General features: G+C 38.0%; 1 protein-coding gene across 3 annotated transcripts in view; it reads right to left on the minus strand.

The window, feature by feature from the left end:
* Positions 1 to 1,355: 1,355 nt before the first annotated feature.
* Positions 1,356 to 10,987, minus strand: part of sbno1 (strawberry notch homolog 1 (Drosophila)) — a 24,082-nt gene continuing 14,450 nt past the window's right edge. For all 3 annotated transcript variants that reach the window (XM_015044537.1, XM_015044534.1, XM_015044535.1), the window contains exons 18-33: positions 10,419 to 10,622; positions 10,029 to 10,199; positions 9,773 to 9,942; positions 9,550 to 9,681; positions 7,684 to 7,819; positions 7,455 to 7,567; positions 7,295 to 7,366; positions 7,123 to 7,222; positions 6,936 to 7,010; positions 6,700 to 6,846; positions 5,785 to 5,879; positions 5,611 to 5,697; positions 4,043 to 4,180; positions 3,882 to 3,958; positions 3,591 to 3,784; positions 1,356 to 2,914 (exon numbers count right to left, since the gene is read on the minus strand). In XM_015044537.1, coding sequence (XP_014900023.1) covers positions 2,772 to 2,914; positions 3,591 to 3,784; positions 3,882 to 3,958; positions 4,043 to 4,180; positions 5,611 to 5,697; positions 5,785 to 5,879; positions 6,700 to 6,846; positions 6,936 to 7,010; positions 7,123 to 7,222; positions 7,295 to 7,366; positions 7,455 to 7,567; positions 7,684 to 7,819; positions 9,550 to 9,681; positions 9,773 to 9,942; positions 10,029 to 10,199; positions 10,419 to 10,622 — 2,054 coding nt within the window. In that variant the 3' untranslated portion in view covers positions 1,356 to 2,771. The remainder of the gene's footprint in view (positions 2,915 to 3,590; positions 3,785 to 3,881; positions 3,959 to 4,042; positions 4,181 to 5,610; positions 5,698 to 5,784; positions 5,880 to 6,699; positions 6,847 to 6,935; positions 7,011 to 7,122; positions 7,223 to 7,294; positions 7,367 to 7,454; positions 7,568 to 7,683; positions 7,820 to 9,549; positions 9,682 to 9,772; positions 9,943 to 10,028; positions 10,200 to 10,418; positions 10,623 to 10,987) is intronic.

The following is a 10,987-nucleotide window of genomic DNA, read 5'->3' on the forward strand; positions in this document are numbered from 1 at the left end:
TCCTCTAGGATTTTATGTGGCAGACCAACACAAAGCAGTGAATGGTAGAGAAGTGGGAGGGCGACGATGCAGGAGTTTAAGAACTTTTTGAAATTTGTTTTTAAATAGTACCTGATTAACCTTAAAATCAAAAGTAACCAATGACATTTATGGCTACTCGATCAACCTGTGTGATTTAATCTCCTAGCTAAATGCCAGCATACAGTAGAATTTTATTAAAATACAAATACTCTGGGGGGTTTTAGCAAAAAAAACAAAACAAAACCCAGAGTATGAATACTTTCATAGAACATTCAAACAAATGACAATAAAATATAAAAGCTAATATGTTGTGATCGTAAAAAATTAAACGAGATAGAAGTATACCAAGCTTTTATTGAAGATGCATGTACACGCAATGTTGAATTTCTGTATGTCAGTAGTGCAACTCGTGCAATGAACAGGAAGAAAAGAAAAAAAGTTCAAGGGTTTTAAAGTTAGAAGGATCTAGTGGCATTCAAACAAACAAATTACTCAGCCTCTTATATACACACATACACACACACACAACACCCCAGGAGTCAAAACATGGGGTGCTGGCTTACAAGGTGCACATTCAAGTTTAAACACAGAAGCAGTACCTTCCCCTGGTGTCCAAAGAGATGTGCTGCATGAAGGTTTCCAAACTGTACAAATAATACAAAGCATTTTCCAAACGCGTCGTCAGTCAGGAGAGGAGGCAGACTTTGTGAATGGAGCTGTGTCTAATCCACAGGGTCAGGATGCATTCCTCCCTTAACCAAAAAAAAAAAAAAACACATCCTGGCTTTTTATTCTTCAGTTTCAGTAAAGCTCATGCACCCAGACGGTGTGTTCTGTCCCATTTAGTGCAGATGATGTAGAATATAATACAAAACCCAAAAGGTTCACAAGAGGCGCGCAAGTCCACAGAAACGGGATTAGATGTGAACCGGACTTGAGGGGATGGGTTTGGGAAGCGGAGAGGTGGGGGGGAAATATGCACAACGAAAAGAGAAGCTTCAGATATTGTGACGCTGTGAGAGGGCCATTGTAGATGGAGATAAAAGGAGTATATTTCTGCAAAAAAGAAAAAAAGAAAAAAAAAAACTTACATTTTGAGATTGATCTTAGAAATTTTCTAGGAAACCCCTCCGACCCCCCAGAAATGTCTGAATTTCAAAAGTTGCAATTTTTTGACTTTTGAACATTTGCTGAGCTTCAAAAGTAAAAAATTTGACTTCAAACTCAAATTTAAGGACTTTTTAAAACAGAAAAATTCTGAAAATCTAGCATTTTCTCAAAACTGTTGAAATTTTCAGAAATTTTCTATAAGAAACAAGCCCCCAGTTTTTTTGTGGAAATTTATTTATTTTCATCTATAACAGTCCTAATACGGCGTCACAAAATCCAGTTAAAGATCACTGAAAAATGGTAAATAAAAAAATCTGGTCAGGCATTTCACATACACTATTTTTGAAACAGATAAACCCCTGAGCTGTTTATTTGTAAAAAGCAAAACAATGTTTAATGACTGGGTCTCTTCATATTTTTAAGAATCCCTTGGCTGACTATATTTACTTATTTCCTCACCTTTGCTTCACACAGCGTAGCAAAATATTTGGAACAGCAAATAAAGCAAAATAAATGACATTTAATAACTGATTAGCAGTAATGTAGTGATAGACGTTGAGTAACTTATTTGTCAAAGAATAGAAACTGCATTCTGGACCCCAGATATTACTATTATCTTTTAATAAATGAATGGCAATATTTAAAAAGAAAAATGCAGGGGAAGAAATGCCTTTAAAAAAGTTACATGTATACCACTTAACACTAAATGATATATATAGATCTCAAACCATTTATTTCACTTCTTCATACTGCTTACAAAAAATGAAGAATGAAACTCAGACACTGAATTCAACTAAAAACTCACTGAACTTCCTGTTTCAGTAACGACTTTATGATTTTCTTCCTTTGCTAAAGGAGGAAAAAGAACTAACACGAGGTTCATGTAAATACTAACGCTGTCCTTCCTAACGCAGTATGGATGTGTTCGACAGCTGACTTTGTTTTACTAAATGTGTTTTTTCTAGGAAAAAGTTATGAATTCCAAAATAAAAACAAATCTACAGAGCTTGCTGAAGTAGTTGAGACCCGTTTGCAGAAAACAGAAAAACAAATTGGTCTATGTGAAATGCAAGCTGACCCTCACCATAATGTAGTTTTGGTCTCTTTGTGATTGTGAGGATTATAGCAGGAAAGAAATTCGTCCCAATGAGGTGACCTGAATCAAATGGCAGATAATGGTCAGAAATAATATCCCTCTGCTTCTTTAAGGGGTTTTTGTTAACTATCCAGACGATGGTTGAATATCAGTCGGCCGTAGAAACGAATCCTCTCACTTTCAGAGGTATAGTGGTTTGGTTTCATTCATCTTTAGCCTGGACCCGGGAAGTTTGGGTGTTTTTTGCTGAGTGCCCAATTTGAACAGAACAGACTGGAGTTTTCACGGCGTGTCTGGACCGGATCACTAACCTCACTCTGAATATCAGAGTACAACACAACAGCGTCAACAGGTTGGGAGAACGACTGACTGCCGTTTTACGTCCCAACAGTCGGCACAGCCAGCCTTCGGGCCCTCAGGGGACAATGGTGGAGCAGTGAGAGGCGCAGCCCTGAAGCATGCAGCGCACCGAGACACGGCTGGAGCCGGAGGCCTCCTGAGTGGACCGTAGAGTCAGGGCGGAGTCTGGGCTCAAACCACCTCATTATGTGTTGAGCACATGAGTAAGACTTTGAGGGTGGAGCAGCTGCCTCTTCTGCTGCTCCTGCACAGCCAGCTGCTGGCTCTGGTCTGAGGTCGAGAGCTTGTTGATCAACGGAGAGACGCAGTTCGCTGGAATGATCAACCCTAAGAGAGGAGGAGGAATTATTACTTATTAAAATAACTGACTAATCACAATTAATCAATTCTTAACATATCCAATGAATCACAATTGATTCTTAATATAAAGATTACAAAAATGGTCAATTAATAGTGATTAATCAATTATTAAAATATCAGATTAATCAATTATTCAAACAATTGATTAATCGTTATTAATCAATGATTAAAATAAGAATAAAACAATTTAGTAATTGATTAATTGTTAACTGGAATACACAGACTAAAAAAACACCATTGATTGAAAGAACAACATATTCAGAGCAGTAATTAATCAAAAACTGTACAAAAATATAAATTTTGCGTTTTAAAAAATAAACCCTTCCTTGTCTGTAAAAATGTCGAACCCAAAACTCTTCAAGTGGCACTTTTAGCCTCCCCTGGTTTAAGTCCTGTAAAGAGTTATTAATCGGTTAATTAAGAAAATAAAATAAGGTTATGTGGTTAAGTGTAAAATCTCCATGACGTGCCAATTTTTCTTTTATCCGATTAACTGGTTAATCATCAGAATAATCGATTACTAAAATAATCGTTAGTTGCAGCTCTAAAATTTTTGTCATAATAAAAAACGTGGGTTTTCTGGGGAGAAAGCAAATTCTTCAGAGTCTTTCCCAATTGAAGTTGGGAAAGCAGGTCAGCTTACCAACTATCCTCTGACCGTCTTCAGTGCGCAGGCGGACAATCTGCACCTTCACGTTGCTTCCGCTGACTGGAGAAAGAACTTCTTCCAGTTCGTTCCACACGCTGAGCACAGAGCCACACAGAACGTAGTACGTCCTGCAGCGCAGCCCGATTTCACACAGCAGACCAACTGAGGCTTTCTTGCAGTTGCCACGCCTAAAGGCAGATTCAAACAGCAGATTAAGGAAGTCGTTTCTTAACTTGTGAGTTTGAGACGCTGCTAGTGAAAGATAAGTGTGTAAAGTGTACACACCAGTACGCATGAGAGCATATTTTTGCTGATGACTGGTACTGGTCAGTCCAGTGCTGCTTGGCATCTTCTGACAGAACCTAATAGAAGAGACAAAAATAAAAAACTGTTACCAGGATTCATAAAATATTTAATGTTTCCATGATTTCAAACAGAAGCCAAACCTTCTTAAACTTCTTTTTGATGTCGGCGTATGTTTCCAGTTTGACTTGTCTGCCAGTGTTTGGCCTGTAGACCAGGAACAGCCTCTTCTTAGTGTTCACTTCCTTCACCAGGATGGCTGTTTTCCTGTTATTTCTCATCTGAAATCATGCACAGAAAAAGAAGGGAATAATGGAATCCTGGCTTAGCAATATCACTGACAAATATGAAGAAAAAAAAAAAGAAAAGGTACAATCTTTGGGAGAAAATCTGGATTACATTATCATTGGACTTGAGTTAAACTGCTGTTTTTTTTTTTTTTGTCATACCACACTGTCACTATGAATTTTATTCACCCAGTTGCCTTAAAGAGCTATAAGTGACTTAGGGTGGGAGTGTCTTGCCCAACGGCACAATGATATTAATTAAGGAGGCTGGAATCTAACTCAACCCGTCAATTTCAAGTTGACTGATCTTCCCACTGAGCCACAGCTGAACTAAATGTGAGAAAAGTACAACAAAAAAAGAATAATAAATGTGTCGAGCAAGCAATAAAAAAAAACCCCTAAAAGAATACGTCAGAAAAGTTGAAGTGACTCCAAAAAATGTCTTGATTGATAAAAAGATTATTTTAGACTAGACAATGCTGATGTTTATTATTCACTTACGTAAAAAGTCCTTAAAACCAACCTCTAAATTCAAGCACAAACATGGAGCAGAATCAAGGATAAAAAATGTTTCAGATTATAAATGGAAAACTGTCAATAATTATGAAAAAGTCCAGAAATCCTGCAAGATTTCAAAAGCTGAATGTAAGCAAATCAATTTATTCTTCATAAAAACAAAAATAATAAAATAAACCCCCATTGGATTCATAATATAAGTAATGCAAAAAATAAATCTCATTTTCTATCATTCTCTATGTGAATTCTCATTTACGGTATAACTTACTCTAATTTCAAGGACCTTTAGCACAGATTGTCTAGTTACCAAACACACACTGTTGCTGCTGAGTGAGATACAGCGTTAGCTCTTCTGTCAGTATGCTGTGTGCGACAACTTTTGGCTCAAGAAAATACAAGTACACAACATAATCATCCTCCAGAAACAAAAAGTGCAAAACAGCTGAAACACCGAGTTCCTTTAAATCAAGGTAAAAACCCAGCCTGTTCAGAGCTGCTTTGGAACCATAATAAATGAACATTTACCAATATTTTGATGTCCATTAATGATGGCACTCATAACAATGTAATGATTGTTCCTGGTTTTCTTAGTTGTTCACCATGCCTTTTATGACTTTGTATTTTTATGATGTACAGCAGTTTGAACTGATTGATAAAACAAGTGGAGTAGGCATGGTGGAGTCTTCAAAACTTTGACAATTTCTAGATTAACTATGTATCATTTTTCCATTTTAACAATGCAATGTAGACTTTTAAATATTTCTGTAATCTTTAAAACATCTACAGTAAAAATAATTAGAACGACTTGATAAATGTGACCCAAATGCAGTCAAGATAGTTTAATAATGCAGAAAAACTCACTTTCAAATCTTCCCTTTTAACTAAGAGCATGTCTCATAATTTCCTACCTGGACATAGAAGCCATCGTCTGGGCCGTTCTGCTCTGCCCAGGCGTGTGTCGCTTCTTCCCAAGACATTCCTCTTTCCACGCCGACCTGTGAGGTGAAACATGAACAGAACGTCAGCTGACGTTTCATCTCTCTGTGATCTGATTTTTATATCATAAATAGAGCAGGACTTACGGTGTAGAGTTCTACGTGTCCTGATGTAGTGTAGCCTGGCGTCAGAAACTTTCGACAGTCCGCCTTCTTCACCTTCTCGTCACCCGAGCCGAGATCTAACATACGCCAGGGGAGAATGTTGGAGATATTTGAGATCAAATGGGTTGTGATCATCAAGGGAAAACACGCTATGTACACACACACATGCACACACACATGCACACACAAGCCAAATGCAAGTAAAAATCCTCTGATTTGACATTTCTAATGCACTTCCTTGGGTTTGAACTTGGAGCAGATTTCTCCTAGTTTAAGATAATTGGACTTGGATTAGATGTTTTCATTTTAGAATGTTTTTAAAGTTGTTCATTTTGTTAATTAACCTAGGGAAAAAAAATAACCTGTTCAAATTATTGTCATTTAATTTGAACATTTTTTTATATTAAACAAAGCTGATAAATGCACGCAGTAGGATTGGGGTATTTATTATATTGTTTCTCATTTACCGCAATTGTTTTCTTAAGAACTAAGAATTTTGATTGATGTTTAAAACCCACTCAAAACTGTCCGGACTGATAGTTTTACCATTTTTTTCCACTGTTTGTTCAATGAAAGCATCAATAAATATCAATAAATTTTAAAATACAGCAACAGTGTGCAGCTTATTGATACAAATCATGCTTATTTATGCGACTAGTGTTCTTAAGAACCACATATCAACTGGGAATGTTTTTCAAAAGCAGCATTTCTGTTTATCTATAACATATAGTTACCTAAAGAAAATAAATTAAAAATGTGATAAATAGTTCCTACCACTTGTATTGTTATCGCGATAAAAAACCCGTCATGATACAACTTAAATTCACTGTCCCACAGCAGCTTAGGGAACAAACTAGGTTGCCGTTACCAGGGTTGCGAAACCATATGACCACTTACCCAGAATGCCCATGTCATATCTGCCATTCTTCTTGGCTTCCTGGATCACTGCTGCCAGAGTGTCAGAGAAATACTGGAACAAGGCATTTTGCTGCTGGACCTCCATGCCCAATATCCGGTTCAGGAATTTCCCTATGTTGTTGTAGTCTGCAATGGAAAGTGTTTGTTTTCATTTTGCTCTTTTTTGTTGTTGTCAGTGTTTTGGATGAGGGATTAATTTACAATTTCAAAATCACCTTTATCCAGTGTAAGCACTCCAGATCTGTCCTCCACATTTATGAGGCCCACACCTATCAACCCACTCTGAATCTCTACAGAACAGAGATGATATCATTATTGTTATTCAGTGAGGGAAGGGGAGGGGGAGGGAGACTAATGGTTTTTAAAGCGTGAAATAAAGAAAATCCAACTTGTGACTTGTACCTCTGAAGAAATCCCCTTTGAAGTCTGAGGGCGGCGGCACCAGCGGAGCGTCGAGCTTTACTATCGACTTCATCACGATTTCCAGAGCGTTTCTGCCGTACTGCAGCGAAAACACGACGAGTCAGAGCGGCTCAAACAAAGCCCAAAACACCTCTTATAACACCGGCGTTACCTTGTTGTCAAAGTTGAACCTGCTCAGATCTCTAGTTTCTGTCGCCCGTCGGTCTCCGTGAGTGAGAGCCCCCTGACAGAAAGAATCAAGTCATGTTGATTTTTATTTGCATGCATTTTAACCACATTTATATAAGTTATAAACATATGAATGCGCCTACCAGGCTTTCCAGTCTTTTGGCAACAATGGATGCAAATCTTTGCTCTCCTGCCAGTTCTGATATGAGAAAGACATACTCTGGAGCCGTGACCTGGTTTGATCTGTGTGTTCGCCCTGCGGTAGAAAAACCATTTCAGTCAATTTTATGTATACCTTTGTTTTATTTTTTTATTAATGCAACAGAACTATCAGATGTTGTAGGTAAAAGAAAGGTTGAAATATGTAATCACCAAACTGCTGTATGGCTCTGTCTGCGCTCCACGGCAGCTCCAGGGTCATGTGGACTCTCCTCCTCTGGTTCTTCACACGCCGATCGGCTTGCAGGGAAATACCGGAGCTGGCCGCTTCCGAGATGATGGCTATGTTCTGGTGGACAACAAAATGGCTGACATGTTACTTCACTACTTTTACAACACATAATGAAGTCAAATGTTTTACATAACCTTCAAATAATGTCTTGAACTCATTTTCCCAAATGCCACGACGTTCTTCCAGTTGAAACTTTTTTTTTCTTGTAACTTTATGCGTAGAAGACATTTGCAACTTTGTGTCGTTTTGTGAATCATGCTGTAAAAATGTTTTCTTCCATCTGTCACCAGAACCAATGTGGAGCAAGATGTTTTTTTAACACATAATATCTTCCACAAAGAAAAAAAAAAAAAACAAGGTACGAAGAATAGATTTGTATTACTGAAGACGTTTCTGCATTTGTCTCCGCTTTTACTCAAACGTTAAGCATCCAGACCAAATCAGAAAAACAGTCAACCCCAAAATGCCAGAAACTGTCGGCCTGGCTTATAAAGAAATGATGCAAAAAAAAAATTTGTGTGTCTTTTTGTATCTACAATTATTTAAATTATTGCAGATGTGAAAATTATTTACAGTTTTGCTTTATTGTTGAGCAAATACAAAAGCTGCAAATTTGGTTTTTAAATATCTTTTGTGGCATCTCCAAATACTTTCAACTTAATGATTTTGGCCCTCATTACAAAAAGTTAGAAAATAAAAGTAACCAGAGCCGTGGTATTTATCTCAATTTGCTGAAGAATCTTGGTCATTATTAATCTCTTGGTCATTATTAACTGTATTAATATTGATTAAGGATAAAGTTCATAGCAGCTGGCATTTAACTGAGCTAGATGAACAGGTTTGTGAATCTAAAATTTGGCCATTTGGAACATAATACTTCAGACCTAAGTGCTATCGAAACAGAGCGCTGATATTTGTCTTTTCATCAATTCATCTGGTGAAAATGGAAACTCATTTTACTGTCCTGTTCTAATATATAACAACACAGAATAAAAGAGAACCAAGTTTGACCCAAAGTAACAGACCAGAGTCCTGTCCTCTACGTTTGTAAATAATCAGTCCAAGTAACAAAGAGAGTTAATGCAAAACATCTCGTCTGGAGAGTGTTTGAATTAATGTCAAAAAATGTCATAAGTGGAAATTATTCAGTTGTTGAGACCACTGGTGTAAATGTACTTTCATCAGCTTTTTGGAAATAATGCTCTCTTGCAAAAGTGTATTCCTGTGAAAAGAAGATCTATAACATTTATATTCAAGATAATATAATGGATAATTATCCAGTTATGTGGAAAAAAGTTCTTGTAAATTTCACAGAAAGCTAGTAGGATTGAGATGAATTAAGAATATTTCATCCAGAAACATCTGGTAATCTGTTGCTCATTTAAAGCCTTTTTGACCTCGTCTCTAAATAGATTAGCAATCGAGAATCATTTGGAACCGGAATCGAAATGGGGAATCAGAACTGGAATCGTTCAAATTCAAATGATTTGCAGCTCAAATGACTAAACATTATCCTTCCTAAGAAACAGCTTCACCCTGAAGCCAGTAGTTCAGTTTTAGTCTTTTCCTTGAACAAAGAAAAGTTTACATCAATGCACCTTACAATGCTCAAATGAACCTCCAGCTTTAAGAGGAACAAAAAAGTCCTTAAATTGTTAGCATGTAAATATTGAGCAAATAAGACTCTTTGTTTGATAATTATATGAGCAGACAAGCTAAAAAATAATGTTTAAAAAGCCCACATCTGTAGGAAGCATCTGTAGGTTCCAGAATGACGACTGCCTCACCTTTTCTCCATCCATGAACCTCTGTTTCTCAGTCAGGTTGAGGATTTCTACGGGGACGTCCAGTTCAGAGCGGGACTCGTAGGTGATACTGCCGTCGTCGTTACTGACCACGCGACCTTTACGACCGGTCATCTGAAGCAGAGAACAATTATGTCGCTTTATGAACAATGGCTCAGTTAAAACAGCAGAACCAAAGCGGCGTGTGGCTGTAAAAGGCCGTTACCTCCGCCACGTTTTCCGGCCCTCCCAGCTCGTCGATCAGCTCATCCAGAGTGTTGGGAGGCAGATCTTCTGCCAATCCCTCCAGTTGTTCTAGCAGCTGTTTCTTCATTTTCTGGGCAAGTTCCACCGAGTCCTGACTCGTTAGGCAGCTTTCCTGGCTCTCTGTCTTGACTTAAAACGAAATCAGGAAAATGTTTATTTCCAGAAGACTTTTTTGCGGGATTAAGACTTTGCTGTGTACGAGGCAGCATGCTCACCGGTAGCAGGAGTGAGGGGGGGGTTCACTGAGGCGGTGAAACCGGGCCTGGTGGAGCCCAGCCCCGAGGCTAACAAGGCACTTTGAATCGAATCCGGATCAATACTCTTCCTCCTTTTCTTCTTCTTCTCCTTCTTCCCTTTCTTTGGCTCTTTTCTGATTAGCCAAGGATCTGAAAAAATGGGGTGGCAGTCTTAGTTTAACTCAAGGTTTCATCAACTCAAATTTAAGACTTTTTAAGGCCATTATGAAAGGGATTTAAGACCTGTCTCACGACAAATATAAAGAAGAAAAGTAATCAAATAAATAAATCGTATGGGCTGTCAGCAGAAGTAAGCCAACGCCGAAGACGATCGTCGTACTGATGTTCTTAAACTCTTCCTGAACTCACCGTCCTCCTCATCTTCGTCAGACTCGTCTCTGAATGGATTGAAATCATCGTCTTCGTCTCCTGAGCTGACAGACTTGAAGCTGTCGTCGCTGTCTTTCCCAGACTCTCGGTCCGATTCCTCGGACTCGCTCTCCTCTGAACTCGTACCGGACAGGCCCCCATGCTTGCGAGGCTTCTTTTTAGGCTGTTTTTTAGCCTCTGAACCTGGAGCGACAGTGAATGACAGTCAGTCATTCTGCAGTAATTCCCAAACAAGCAGCTTGCTGGTTTGGACACTTACGACACGATCGGTACACAAAAAAAGGCTTTGTATTAGGGCCTATTTTGTTCATAATTTACCTTACTGTGCTATGTAATAATCTGTCAACTGCTTTTACACAGATGATTGTGTTATTTACTATGGTTCTCATTCAATTGTTCAGTTATGTAAATTTAAACAGGCTGTATTTGTTTCAGGTTTGTCTTGAGCAACAACCCGATTTTAAATGGTGAAAAATCTTAAAAAAAAAAAAAAAAAAAAAAAAAAAAAAAATTTTGTTCCCAAAAAATTCTTTTCCCCTTTGATACAT

The sequence above is a fragment of the Poecilia latipinna genome, unplaced genomic scaffold (assembly GCF_001443285.1).
Source record: "Poecilia latipinna isolate Pla-1442-1.1 unplaced genomic scaffold, P_latipinna-1.0 Scaffold681, whole genome shotgun sequence".
NCBI classification, from domain to species: domain Eukaryota; kingdom Metazoa; phylum Chordata; class Actinopteri; order Cyprinodontiformes; family Poeciliidae; genus Poecilia; species Poecilia latipinna.